At 43.2% G+C, this 15,129-nt stretch overlaps 1 protein-coding gene across 2 annotated transcripts; it reads left to right on the top strand.

Moving 5' to 3' along the window:
- The first annotated feature begins 4,078 nt into the window (after positions 1–4,078).
- rsph3 (radial spoke head 3) lies at positions 4,079–13,863 on the top strand. 2 transcript variants are annotated; one of them, XM_043220024.1, is made up of 9 exons: positions 4,079–4,312; positions 4,859–4,946; positions 5,110–5,251; positions 11,396–11,541; positions 11,651–11,854; positions 12,583–12,745; positions 12,858–12,944; positions 13,065–13,136; positions 13,319–13,863. In XM_043220024.1, exons 1-8 carry the CDS (start codon positions 4,200–4,202, stop codon positions 13,118–13,120), a joined length of 999 nt encoding a protein of 332 aa, XP_043075959.1. In that variant the 5' UTR covers positions 4,079–4,199; the 3' UTR covers positions 13,121–13,136; positions 13,319–13,863. The 2 variants fall into 2 exon arrangements, with proteins under 2 accessions (XP_043075959.1, XP_043075958.1); XM_043220023.1 differs by having other exon boundaries at positions 13,065–13,126; positions 13,319–13,862.
- Positions 13,864–15,129: the final 1,266 nt, after the last annotated feature.

The raw sequence follows: 15,129 nt of genomic DNA, 5'->3' as shown, positions 1-15,129 counted from the left end.
GTTTGCGATGTAACATAGTAAAGAAATACTGCACACACGTATGACGCCGCTGTGTTTATTTTACACACAGATGAAAACCATTTTCAGGTCCCTCAGCATTGTCATCGTGTAAATACACACTGTGGACACTGTCATCGTGTTTTCTATTTTTATTTGAAAATTGTGTTGTGTAAATGTACACTTAGAAATAGCTTTTCTATTGATATGTTCAAGCCTTTTTCTTCCAGATCTCTGGGCGTCTGCTTTAGGTTTGGTTTCTCCCAAGGTCTCTTATGCTAACTTAATATATTTGATAACGTTAGAAGAGCTACAAAATGAAAAATTTGTTAAACTAAACAGAACATTTGAATGTTAATGCAAAATCAAAACACAGTTTGTTTAGCAACACTCACGTGTATAAACAAGCACTGCGTGGCAATTATTCTATTGACTATCTATTGAAAATTCACGTTTCAGCATTATGCTTGAGACAGTGCACTGCAATGCCTCTTCAGTGACATATGTTTGACATGTTTAACCATGACCACAACGTTGTTTGTTATAAGAACTAATCACTGGTGTACATTTGTGGAGACTAAATGATTTCTGTAAGCATCTGTTTCTTTCTCAGACTGAGAACCCAAAACCACTTCCTCGGGTCACAAATTTCAACATCTTAATTCAAAAACAAACTTTTGATTTAGTGAGTGTAAGAAAAAGGCTATACTGTGTTACAATACCCTTGACAATATTTTTTAAGATTTGAAAAGATGATAAAAATAAATGCTCTGAATGTATTATTGATGGCCAAGATACACAAGTGAAAGCGCCCCAGAAATCACAATGCAAACTCTTTTAACTAAACATAGCAGATGGAACAAACTGAAAGTTATAGAGGCCTCGGAGCCCAACAATGATTTGTTACAACATCAAAGACAATAGTTTTTGTCAACTTTTATAAGTAGCGCATTAGTAGGCTACATTTCTGATCATGTTTGCTATATTATGTAAATTAAACTTTTGGGTGTCAGCTTGTGTGCAGCACCTCCGTCTGTTTAGTTTTGTTCACAACAGGCAGAAACACAACATGTTCACAACAGGTTTACATGTCTCCCCCTACTGGGTGCTTTGCACTAAAGATTTATTTCACTAAAGAATTTAGCGAGCATTTACAATGTCCCACACACCCACCATATGGGGTGCTAATGGTGGGTGCTAATATATAGCAGAATACAAAAGTAAATGAAACACAGCGACAGTCTCAGCACACTACAGTTATGCCACCGTGCTTAAAGTCAGTATATGTTGTTAGCATATCTTATATGGGCTGGCAATGTGTTCCAAAGCTGTGGAGGTACAATTACCTTTAAATTTCAAGCAAGCCCTTGGAACAGTAAACTGAAGACTGCTAGTTGATTGAAGTTCCCTTGAGGGATTACAGTGGAACAGGATATCAGCAGGACATGATGGAGCCAGTCCACGCAAACCCTTACTAACAAACAGCAGTGTTTCAAAATGGAGCCAGCGTAGAGAGATCAGCACTGTTGAAATGCGTTCCCTCTTCTTTGTTCCAGCTAACAATTTAGTAGCAGCATTTTGAACAAGTCATGACAATAGGGACTGTGAAACTCCCGAGTAAAATCCATTACGACAATCTAATCTAGATGAGAGTAAAGCATGTATTACATACTCCATGTCTCTAAATGTTAAGAATGACTTCAACTTCGATATTCTTTAGCTGATAAAAACAACTACAGCATTGATCCGTTTATCAAACGTCAAACGTTTTTAACCATGTGAATGAAGATTACCAGATAGAGGTCCCAGTTTATTGGTCACAACTTCTAGCCAAAGAGTAGGACCTCAGTCTTAAGTTCCCTTGTAGCCAAAGGATGTCTCCCGTTTACAGTGTTTGATTGTCTGATAGATGGCAGAACCTGATTTTGCTGAGTGTGACATGTTCCTGGATCAAAATCGTTGTTGACCCTGGAATAACATTGTGATTAGCAATCCGATTTGAAGAACCAGTTTATAGTTTTTGTGAAGTTTAGGCTTACAATGAGTGTTTGGTGCTTTACATCAGTGTCATTCATCTATCTTTTTTTTTTTTTCATTCTGTCACGGATGGGGTTTTGGTTCCTTGCCGCTGTCGCCTCTGGCTTGCTTAGTTGAGTTATTATTTTCATTTTTAATTTAATTACAGAGTCTCTGCATTTAATAAAAAAAATAAATGTAATTGGTCTCAACAAAATATGTTGGCTTAGGAACATGTCAAACTCAGCAAAATCAGCATGTGAGTAATTGGTCACAATGCAAAAGCAAGAAGACAAACTATTACGTTTACAGTAACAAAAATGTTATTAAAATAAAAAAAGGGCTTTGAAACCTCACCTCCATCCTCGTCTTAGACCACTCAGCCATTCTGACATCTATGTAAAAAGATGTGAAAAAAGATACAATACATGGAATTGGTTACAGTGCACAAGCAGGAAAACAAACTATTACATTTGCAGTCTCAACATTAACTACATTTTTAAAAGAAAAAATTTGGTCAGAAGTGGGATTTGAACCCATGCCTCTGTGTGGAGAAGGGGCTAAAGCAATTTCTTCCTCTGGCATTGCTCATGTAGCACAACAAAAAAATCTCAACACTTCTAGTTCTAAAAGAGCCTCTGTTAGAAGTGAGAAGACCAGAAACCTCAACAACTGAGAAGGTGAAAATGCCTTGAGTCTGGCGCCTTAGACCACTCGGCCATTCTGACAACTGTACAAAAAGATTTCAATAAATGTAATTGGTCGCAATTAGTCACAACCAAATATGCTGACCTTGGAACAAGTCAAACTCGGCACTTGTGTATTTGGTCACAGTGCAAAAGCAGGAATGCAAATTATTACATTTACAGTCGCAACATTTATGATATTAAAAAAAGGCCTTGATTTGAACCCACGCCTCCATTTGGAGACCAGAAGCCTCAACAACTGAGAAGGTAGAAACTCCTTGAGTCTGGTGCCGTAGACCACTTGGCTATTCTGACATGCTATCAAACAAATTAAAGACAATTCTATTATTTGCATTGCTCATATGGCAAAGCAATAATAAAAAAACTATGACGCTTACACACAGTCCTGATTTTGTTGAGTTCAACGTGTTTTGTTGACCCTGGAACAATATTTTAAAGCAAAAATTTAGTCTTGACCATATCTCTACACCTCAACCTGACCTTACCCATGATTAATGCCTAAAATCGACAATAAACAACAAATAACAATAAATATCATTCAATAGTTCATTCATAAATCATGCTAAAATTCCCTACGGATAGGATTACTATTTCATATGTGTTTCTTTTTAAAGATTGCTTGAATTAATTATATGTATGCACCTCTGAAGGTTCTGACTGTCATTTGAAATGATTTAATGGCATGTTGTTTTCATCTTCATTCCTTGTGATACCTAAAGAAGGTGTTCTTAATCACAATACTGCTTTGTCCACATAAAATAGTCTACATATAATCGCATATAATCAGTTATCAATCAATCAATCAATCACTTTTTATTTATATAGCGCTTTTAACAATACAAATTGTATTAAAGCACTGAACAGTATCAAATAGGAGAATAGAGTGATGGTAATGTATAATGAGCAGATTAAACACTTTTTATTAACTGCAGAGACGGTCTCTGTAATCAAATCTGCGATAATCGCTAGAAATTAAGTGTCCCCACTGCCAAATTGACTTTTTGATTTGATTTTTTGATCTATTTAAAGGCTAATTGTTTTTATAATACAATTTAAGACAGAGGAAAAATTTATCCTAAGATAAATTGCCGTTTAAAAGAAAGAAAGAGGAATTTGATCCGTAAGTCATTGTTCAAAGTCATAACTTGTCTAATGGAGCCACTTTTAAATGTGTCAAAATATTGTATTACAGTACATGAACAGTTTTAACATGTATGATAGATACTGGTTTGTATGTACACACACACACACACACACACACACACACACACACACACACACACACACACAAGACAGAAAAAATGGCCTGACTAAACCGGAAGTAAACAGAGGTCAAGCTGTTGCTGGATACAGTCGCCACGGTAACGGTAACAACAGCTGCAGCGGTTACAAATAGGGAAACGAGTCCAGGTCTCAGCAGCCAACAGTTAATGCTTTCAGCTTACAGTAACGCATTTGATACTACTATTAAAGGAGAAAATGGCATCTAGTTTACAGACGCAAAACGAGACGCAAAGCGGAGTTTACACGTTCTCCAGTCGCCCGCGCGCGGTTCCCAACCGACCCAAATACAGACAAGACGCTCCGCCGCTGTGAGTCACACACCACACCTCACTTCAGCTGACATATCTCGCTAAGTAACACTATAAACACGTTACATATCATTGATATATTTAAGATTTGCCTCGATATATGCTGCTGTAACATCCTCAGACACATCCACGTAAGCTAGTTCGTCCAATATAGCGGTCATGTGAACGTGGTAAACAAAAAAAGCAAGGTTTTATTTTATTAATTAATTTTTTTAATTATTTTCTTACAGTTAGTTTTTTGACAGCTCTCTTTTAACACAACGTAATCTGAAACCAAGTTACCACGGTTTTACTGCAGTAACAATAATTTTAATAATTACCAGATAACTAACGTTACATTGGTGAGGCCTTTTAGTCTTGGGCTTATAATGTGATACCAAATTTATCAGGGTTGGGGACTTAATGTTAATATTATTAAAATACATTATGGTTTACACATATTTTTTTTACTAAGGAATACATAAAGACGTCTGTTTTTTTCCACTGGATAATATATGCAACATGCTAATTATTTTAATTTATTATACAATTTATGACTGTATGCAGAAATGAAGAACAGAGCAGTTATGGAAACATCATGTATGATCGACGCGTTGTCAGAGGAAACACATATGCTCAACATATTCTACCCATTGTGAGTATCGGTACAGATAGGTTAGAAAGCTCTCTTATAAGCAGATAGAGTTGTATGTATTTTTCAGTCTGGCAGCCATAACAGTGTTTGCTCACATGGTACTGTGATGAGAGCGCAGTTGATGCATGAATAGAATGTAAATGAATATAAATATGTTTAATAGACATCTCAGCCCGATCCAGTCGAGTTCCTGAGACAGCAGGAGGCCAAAAAAAGAGCCTTGTCCAGAAAACGGCTGAAGGAGCAGTTTGGCCCAAAAACACCAGAACCACTAGAGGGCAGAATGAACATAGACGTGCAGACAGGTAAAAGGATTTTGCACAAGTAGTTTGTTGCACAGATGACATATTTTTGTAGGACAAACCCCAAAAATCTGTTATTGTTTCAGTCCTTCCATTTCCACAGTCTTAAAGTCAATAGGTTTTTAAATTAAGAATATGTTTCTATATATTTCAGTTGGTCACAGAGCTTACTTTCTACAGAAATTCAAAATCTGACAGAAAAATTTCCCTAGTGCTATTTTTTTAAGGGAACTAGGGTGATACTAACGTCCAGGTCGGCCTACAAAAATAAGTCATCAGTGCAGCACATGTCGGAGCCAAATGTTAAAACTTTTGTATGTGTAAAAATATTCTCCAAAAGAATTTAATTTTCGCCAAACTTTTCCACGCACAAAAGTTAAAATCTCAGAAAAATCTTAGAAAACATGTTATCTAAGGTTGCCACTTTCGGCGAGGCAAATTAAGGGACACCCATTCACGACCCAACACATAGCTCAACAAAAAAACATGAGAAAACAGAATTATTTATTTAATTATTTATTTCACTTATTTGCTTAAATTAGGATTTCATTATAATGCAGTTATATGCCCCATTTTTATTTAAATAATTTAGTATTTTATAAACGTTTTATAATGCCAAAACGTCTCGGTTACGTATGTAACCCTCGTTCCCTGAAGAAGGGAACGGAGACGTCACGTCGGATGACCGACGAATTGGGATCTCGCTTCGAGAGACCAATCTACTTCGAGTGTATCTAAACAAGCCAATTGAAGATTGGCATGCGCTAATCGCATCCAGCTGCCGCTGATCACAGCGCGTGTATAAATAAGCAGCGGGTGCAGCGCATATTCAGGTTTTCGCTGAGGAGCCGAGCTAGTGACCCGGCCCTTCAGCAGAGGTGCAACACCGTGGCGGCGGGGCGTGGCGTCTCCGTTCCCTTCTTCAGGGAACGAGGGTTACATACGTAACCAGGCGTTCCCTTTCAGTCGGTCACTCCGAGTCACGTCGGATGACCGACGAATTGGGATCCCTACCAAAACGCCATGGACGCTGCCTCTTCCAGTGTCCTGTGGGAGCCCACAAGCCCCCTCAGTCTATCGGCGTAGGCCGGGGCTCAACCACAAGAAGCCAGCTACTTTTGTAACACTACCCATTCGTAAGACTGGAACACTGGGAAACGTCCCACGTTCTAGTGAACAGGGACGTGCGGAAGTCCAGCCTTCCCGTAGGAGGTCTCGGAACGAATACGCATATGGACAGTATTTCAGTTTGCATATGGAAAATTGGAGGTGATTGAACCCTCTTAGACGGGCAGAAGGTCTGCCGGGGAAACACGGGGCTCTAAGGCTATGCCGTGGAAATACACACATAAAGTCCTCTTGGGGTACTTTACATGGCTCCCAGCCCTCACCGGTTCTCACGGATTCATCGAGAGGGCCTGGCGCCGGATGCTCCGCAACATCTGGCTGCCGAGGGGAATGGAGGAGCTCGACAGGGTCTACTGTATGGACGCTCTGGAGCGGTTAACAAGCCGAAATGGTGTCGACTACCCCTTGAGGTAGGTCACCTAGAGCCTCCGCATCCCATCCAGGGACCAGACATGGAGTTTCCAGAGGTCTGGACGCGGGTGCCAAGGGGTGCCCCGTCTCTGAGTCAGAAGATCCTTCCTCAGAGGGATCGGCCAAGGAGGGGCTGTCGCGAGGAGCACAAGTTCTGGGAACCAAGTCTTCACCAGTAGGGTGCTACTAGCAAGACCTGCTCCTTGTCCTCCCTGACCTTGCATAGTGTCTGTGCAAGAAGGCTCACTGGGGAAATACATACTTGCAAAGGCCCCGCAGCCAGCTGTGTGCCAGTGGGCAATGGGAAGTCTCTGGAGAGGCAAACAGGTCTACCTGAGTGGCTCGGAAACGTTCCCAATCAGCTGAACCGCCCGGGGATGGAGTCTCCATTCTCCGGGTAGTGCAGCTCGCGACAGCTCGTCGGCTGCCTGGTTGCACACTCCTGGAATGTGAATGGCGAGAAGCGACCTCAGAACTTCCGACTCCATAGGAGGAGGTGGTGGGCTAGTTGCGACATACGACGGGAGCGTAGACCACCTTGTTGGTTGATGTACGCAACGGTCAGTATGTTGTCTGTGCGGACTAGTACATGCTGGCCTCGAAGGCAGTTCTCGAGACTGCCTAGGGCGAGATGTACTGCCAGCAACTTTAGGCAGTTGATGTGCCATTGCAGTTGAGGGCCCGTCCAACCCCTGACACTGCATGCCCGTTGTACGTGGCCCCTCAGCTGGTGGTGGAGGCATCCGTGAAACCACAGCATACCTGGAGACCTTCTCCAGGGGCACTCCGGCCCGAAGGAACGAGAGGTCTGACCACGGGGTGAAGGTTTGGCGGCAGGCCGGTGTTATTTGAACCCGGTGAGTGCCACTTTGCCATGCCCACCTCGGGACTCGATCGTGTAGCCAATGTTGAAGCGGTCTCATATGGATTAGTCCCAGCGGCATCACTGTGGCCGCGGCTGCCATATGCCCCAGGAGAAATATTTCAGTGGGACCGCCGTCCTGCTCTTGAACATATTGAAGCAGTTCAACACCGAATTGGCACGCTCCTCTGTGAGGTGTGCCATCTGATCGATCGAATCCAGCTCCATCCCAAGAAAAGAGATCCTCTGCGTTGGACAGAGTTTGCTCTTCTCCTGGTTGACCTGAAACCCCAACTGGCTGAGGTGCTGTAGCACCAGATCCCTGTGTTCGCACAACTGAGCCCGGGACTGAGCCAGTCATCCAGTTGGTTGAGAATGCGAACGCCTTACTCTCTCAGTGGAGCAAGGGCTGCTTCGCGACTTGCATGAAAGACAGCGTGGCGACAGGGAGAACCGAAGGGGTAGGACTTGTGCGGATATGCTCGACCTTCGAACGCGAAGCTCAGGAATGGCCTGTGGCACGGAAGAATCGACACATGAAAGTACGTGTCCTTCAGGTCGATCGCTGCAACCAATCCTGGGGACGGACGCACTGAATAGGCGTTTCTGTGTCAACATCCTGAACGGGAGTGCTCGATTCAGGACTCACAGATCCAAGATTGGTCATAACCCACCGCCTTTCTTGGGCACTATGAAGTATGGGCTGTAAGCCCCAACCTCATATCGGCTGGAGGAAGCGGCTTTATCGTGCCTTCACTAGAAGGACAGCAATCTCCGCCCACAAGACAGGGGCGCACGCGCATTGTTCACTGACGTATAGCGGATCCCACTGAACTTGGGGGGACGCCGGATGAACTGAATCATATAGCCGAAGTCGAAGGGTTCGCAGGAGCCACCAGGATAGCCTGGGAAGATTCAACCAGGCATCCAGAGACCGAACTAGCGGCCTCGCGCGGAACCACTGACGATGCAGGCGATGGGGCAGCGAGAGGAGTGCAGGGACCCGGCTCGGGCGTCTCGTGGCGGTCCGAGCGGGGTCTGAGTGTGTGCAACTCTTACCTGCATCCCCGCAGAAGTGAGGCGGGTAGGCCGTTGGTTCGTCCTCCCAGTCTTCCCACTGCTGCATATTAGCCCAAGGAGAGCGCGAGTGGCGCGGAACTGGCCCGCTCAACTCCTCGCTCTCCCTGGGGACCCAGAGACAGAGGAGGTTTTAGGTAGGTTTTAGGTGTTGAGGTTTTAGGTAGCGGCAACATTCTCTGCCCGGCAGAGCAGCTCCCTCCATCCCCGGATCTGAGGGCCTCTTGCACCTGCGCTTTCCTCCAGGTTTGGCAGGAGCCTGGACAGGCTGGGTGGCTGCCCTGCTGCCAGCTCCACGGTGCTGCCTAGATGGGGGCTGCTGCGTTGGCTGCACGGGAGCGGTGGCGGCAGCAGGGGGCACCCTCGGCGACGAGCTGGCTGAGGTGGGCCGTCGGCGGCTGGGTGAAGGCTGCAGCTGCACGCCGAGGCAGGATGTTTCTTACCTCAGTCTGCTTCTGGGCAGCGGAGAACTGCTGGGCAAAGTTCTCCACTGCGTCGCCGAAGTGGCCGGTCTGGGACATGGGGGCATTCAAGGCGTGTCTTGTCTACTCTCGCATGTCGACCAGACACAGCCACAGATGGCGTTTCTGGACCACCGTAGTGGCCATCGCACAACCCAGAGAGACCGTTGTGACCTTCGTCGCTCGTGGCGCGCGAGGTCCATCACGATACAGAGTTCTTTCAGAACTTCCGGTCATGACCACCCCTGTGCAGATCCTTCAGTGCCTTGGCCTGATGAACCTGCAATAACGCCGCGCGTGTACTGCAGACGCAGCTTGTCCACAGGCCGCACAAGGCACTGCCGTTCAGAGCCGACGCCAGTACCTGCAGGCCCGGGGGGAGCACAGGATCACCGCACTAAGCGGAAACGGCATTGGGACACAGCTGCATCCCAACTGACCGCTCCACTGGGGGGGCGATCACCGTAACTCCCTGGCTGTGCCGCTGTCAAGGGTGGTGAAGGAGGAGGAGCCACTGGGGCAGTTTCTGGCAGTGAAAGGTGCTTTCCACATCCCAGTAAGCTCCTCATGCACTTCCGGGAAGAAAGGTACCAGGGTGGGGCCCTGAGAACCAGCGCGAGCCACCCTTAAATACCAATCGTCCAGCCTCGAGGGCCTGGAAAGCAGTGGAGGTTTCCACTTGATCCCGATCACCTCGGCGGCCTGGGCAAGCATAGCCACCATTTCTAGATCTGTATCCAGTACATTCAACGCCTGGTAGACGCAGAGCAACCGGATCTTCACTTCCAGAAATGTCTGGCTCACCTTCCGATGCAGCGATTGACTTCTGATCATCAGGGGGAGCCCAAGAGGGTACAGCTGATACCCCACGTGAGGGTCCAGACTGCCCCTTTTGCAGCTCCACTGGTTGCAGAGTTTAAGCTTTGTGTCACAACGAAATGGAGCCCACCTGTCTGCAGCCAGGATGAGAACCAAGTCGAGCAAACACAAGCTCCGCCTCCTTTTTTCAAGGCGACAGAGCCCGCCCATCACTCCGAGATGACCATCTCCCGCGAGAAATGATTCATCCACAACCGCCACCTCAGCGTGCTAAGCCCAGGCACACGCGAGGCAACGATTGTGACCATCACCTAACACCAGGTAACAACCGCATCCAGAAACACACGGGTGTACGAGTCTGAAGCAAGACCCACGCTATCTTCCAAGACGCGTCGAGTTTGCCAGGCGTAACGTCGTCGTTTTAAAAGACGCGCACCCGCGAATGCTCTTTAGTGCTGAGGCAACAGGGGATAGCCGTTTTGGCGCACAAACAGGGGTAGTGCAGCCTGATTGTGGCAATCCACTCGACGCAGGAAAACGACCTCCGCTGAAACGCGCCGACTCCAACACTCGTCGTAGATCGTCTTTGGAGCAGAACAGTCACGCTCGGCTCCGAAGCGAAAAGCTGAATATGCGCTGCACCCGCTGCTTATTTATACACGCAGCGCTGTGATCAGCGGCAGCTGGATGCGATTAGCGCATGCCAATCTTCAATTGGCTTGTTTAGATACACTCGAAGTAGATTGGTCTCTCGGCGAGATCCCAATTAAATCGGTCATCCGACGTGACTCGGAGTGACCGACTGAAAGGGAATGTATATTACATGATTATTTATATATTTTAATTCATGATGTATATATATATATATATATATATATATATATATATATATATATATATATATATATATATATGATTAATATAAATGATAGATTTGATTTTGATTTGAATTTGAGATTGTTATCATTAATTTTAATCTATTAATTTGCTAATCATGTCTAAAATATAATAAATATGTCTAGATCTGATAAATAACAAAAAAATTGGGGTATCCAGCTTCAGCAGATTTTTGAGTTTTCTCAACTTTGAAAATTCATACAAACATAAGTTGAGAAAGCTCAAAAATCTGCGGCAGCTGGTTGCATTAAAATTAATTTAGGCTCAACTTTTACAGTGTAGGCCAATATCTTTAGAAGCACAGATGTATGTCACTCTAAAGGTATTGTTCAGCCAAAAATTCTGCCATAATTTACCAAATGTAAAATATTGTAAAATACGAGACAAATCGCATGATAAGGGACGCATCATTTTTTAAATACGGGACATGTATCTTCTCATCTGATAATACTGTGGAAAAAAATCAGGATCTCTCACTGGTGTGTATTTTAGAGATGTATCTGGAAGAACTGAGCGATCACATAGAGGACGTCAGCGTGGAATGCCAAACAGATATGTTCCTGGACAAACCAGCCACTCCTCTCTTCATCCCAGCCAAAACTGGACGAGATGCAGCCACACAAATAGAAGAGGGAGAGGTGCGGTGTGGACGCACGCTTATATATCCTTCTGCTATCTGTATGTTCTCACGCCCACATCTCTGCTCATTCCCAGTGCGGTAAGACCTGCATGTTTCTTTGTCTGCAGCTGTTTGATTTCGACGTGGAGGTCCAGCCTGTGCTGCAGGTGTTGGTGGGAAAGACCATCGAGCAGGCTTTGCTGGAAGTTCTGGAGGAGGAGGAGCTGGCCAACCTGAGGGCCCAGCAGCAGGTGTTCAAAGAGATCCGCGCCGCTGAGCTGGTGGAGGTGCAGAGGCTGGAGGAGAGGGAACGGCGCCTCCGTGTGGAGAAGGTGAGAAACAATATCAAGACATGATGCTCAGCATAAAACTCAGGCTTTAAGTGAGTCTAAGGTAAAGACTATGGCAACAGGTCACAGAGCCATTTTGTTTTCTGAAAATGAAAGCACAATTTTTAGGTCGAACTTGTACAAAGTTTATAAATAGGTATTTCAATTAAACTTGTATTCATATATTAATCTAAAACCACCAAAAAAAATTATTTGCATATTTATTTTATATTTACCACATTGCTTCCATAATATGTACTGATAAACACCATGACCATATAAATAGTACATTTATACATCACATACAGACAGTGTGCAGTGTAAGATGAAATAAACATTGACATCTAAACAGCTTAATGTTACCAATAACAACAATAAGAAGAAACTCAAATATTAATTTAAAATATAGTTATATTTGATGTGTTATTCAGAGACTATATTTTTATTTTATTTATTTTATTATTATGTTATTATTTTTTCAGATTCTATGACTCATTTGAAGTCTCAACCATTTTACTTACCCTTTTTTTGTTTTCAGTTCACTTAACTGGTCCTTTGGTGAGACAAATGTACTTTGATAGATATATTTTAAAAACTAAATTCCACTGAAAAATGTATTGTATTCAAATGCATTCCTTGATCTTGATTCCTGAGCAGAGATCTAACACATAGAGTTTTATTGCTTCTTGTGTTTCAGTATATATATATTTTTTATTGCTTCCCTAATGCAGGAAAACCGGATAAAGCAGCAGAAGGCAGTGCTGGAAAAAGAAAAGGAGACCGCAGATAAAATAGCTGCGAGAGCATTTGCTCAGCAGTATTTGTCTGACTTGTTGCCCTCGGTTTATTCCAATCTAAAGGATCGTGGCTACTTCTATGACCCTGTGCAGAGAGGCAAGTGCCCCAGCATTTCTGTATTAATTCATTTTAAAAGGTCTTTAATGAATGAATGCATGAATTATCAGTCTGCTGTCTAGTGAACGAACAGTCATTATCTCTGTTCCAGATATAGAGACCGGATTTCTCCCTTGGCTGATGGAAGAAGTCACCAGTACTTTAGAACAGAGATTTATAGCAAGAACAGTGCTTGACGGTGAGTTAAGCGTTTTCAGAGAACCATTCCATTTGTTTTCTCACATAAAAAACATTATATATGTTTTCTGCTGTTTAATACATATCATGGAGTTAATCTGTCAGATATGTTGTTGTCTAGTGCTCATTCAAGACGTCACTAACCAAAGACTTGAGGCCTTTCACACGAAAGAATAAGAAAAGGTAACGAAAGGTAAACACAATCACACATTTAATAACTTTAACACTTTAATCTGGAAAGTAAAATATAATAGAAGACATTATCAGTATTGAATGATTTGCATTTAAATGTCAAAACATCTTTGTAAATATTGCTGTTCAATCTGTTCATTTAATTAATAGTTGAGGTGAAAGGTTAACCTGTTTTCATTTCAGCTCATTCAGCTCAAATCTGGAGGGAAAGTATGAAGGAGTTCATGCGGGATAAACTTCTTCTTATTATAAATGTATTATTCATATATTATTTGAATAAAAAATGTAAAAAAAATTGTTTTGAACTGCACTTCAAGAACAACACTAGGGGGCGCTGCGGAGCGAAAACACTGACTTTCACTAAAACTCAATCCTGGCCACTTTGTTGCTGTAATGCATTTGTATTTTACGAAGAGCACGTGAATGACTCTCGTTCATATTTAAAATCTGTTTAACATTTATAGAAGTGGTACTATATAATTTTGAGGACTGGCCTATCGTGAGTATATTGAACACGATGCTGTACTAAATTGTAAAAAGATGCTATTATTTTTTTACGACTCAATAACTTCATAAAAAAACACTTTTCAGCCTATCTGTCTCTCGGTCCTCGACTAGACGCCGCGACGCGATCTGATCCACGGTTCTGCCTCGGCTTCCGTTCACCTCGCCTATATACGGCTCTATTTTAGTCTTGCCTCTCGATTGGTCGACTCCCACCTCTGACCACGCCCACTAGGTGAATCGGAGTTTCACTTCCGTCCGCGCGGCTCCGGCGACGCGCATAGAAACGGGCGTGTTGATGTAAATACATCGTTAAGGAAAGACCTCTGAGTCACGTCGCAGACAGTGCGCTTACTTATTCAGACCTCGACCGACGTGAGGGTTTGAAAGAGATCATTACTATTGTAGGTCGTTCAAACACACGAGGTTTCGTTACAAAATAAACACGACATAAAAGGTGTACTCGGAGACCTTGTATGGGCAAAAGCTCCATCTGACTGAACACTATTAGACTCTCTCTCTTAGATTAAGTGATGACCTTTAATAATTCATTGCAATAGTCATCTGACTGGAAGTGAGGTTTTTCTCATGTTAGGCATGAAATTAGCGAGAACAGGTAAAGCGATGACTAAAAGAACACCTCGTCCGTTTCACATTGAGTTTTTCCTGTAGTCTGTATTGCGCAATGACTAATAATAGATAGGTTTAGTGAATCACTGATCAAATTAACTGTTTATCATTCCTGAGATCGAAAAACACGTTGTTGAAATAAAGATATAGTCAATGTTTTCTCTTTTCTGTCAGGTTTCTTTAGCTTTAGTCTACAAAACATAGGTCTCCGTAAATAAGGACACTCACACCTCTCTGTGAGACATGAAATGATATAATAATAATAATAATAACAATAAGCTCATCAAATAATATAAGACGACCCCTTAAAAGGTGCAGAGGTGGACTGAAGATCATATTCTCAGCAGAGAGCACTCGAGGAGCAGGATAGAGCACCCTAATGATTTTCTTTTTCACCCAGCTGTCCTAAATAGCACATGAAATGAGAGTTCGTGGAGAATTTAGAGCATAGCCCATATTTTTAATTCCGTGCTCAACATGCTCAGGTCGGGTGAGGGGAAAAAAAAAACAGAGCGCTTCCGAGTAACTGCCTTAAATTCCCAGCAATGTTGTGATATAAATGTGTGTGTGTTTAGCACAGGTACAGCCATGGCCGTGAAAGAAAGCCTCATCATGCATACATTTTTTAAGAGTCAGAAATAGAGCAGAATCATCCTATTTAATATAATAACACCTCCCCCCAAATTTTAAAATGCAGTTTATGTTTAGATTTGCTCTCAACCAGCGCTATTAAAAAGTTCCTGGTAGAAAGCATGCAGGCTTATGTGGTGACTGATGTGTGGTTTCAAATAGATTAATGCCAAAATGTGCTTCAATATATTGCTATTAAACTTGTGATATCTTCATTTAACGTCCTGGAA

Source organism: Puntigrus tetrazona, chromosome 20 (genome assembly GCF_018831695.1).
Source record: "Puntigrus tetrazona isolate hp1 chromosome 20, ASM1883169v1, whole genome shotgun sequence".
In the NCBI taxonomy this organism is placed as follows: Eukaryota; Metazoa; Chordata; class Actinopteri; order Cypriniformes; family Cyprinidae; genus Puntigrus; species Puntigrus tetrazona.
The sequence above is the reverse complement of the archived record's forward strand: the minus strand, read 5'-3'. Positions and strand labels throughout refer to the sequence as shown.

Coding starts and splice junctions, on each gene's coding strand:
- rsph3 (XM_043220024.1), top strand. CDS start 4,200: ATGGCATCTAGTTTACAGACGCAAAACGAGACGCAAAGCGGAGTTTAC. Junction 4,947..5,109: donor CTCAACATATTCTACCCATT/GTGAGTATCGGT, acceptor TATGTTTAATAG/ACATCTCAGCCCGATCCAGT. Junction 12,746..12,857: donor CTATGACCCTGTGCAGAGAG/GCAAGTGCCCCA, acceptor TCTCTGTTCCAG/ATATAGAGACCGGATTTCTC.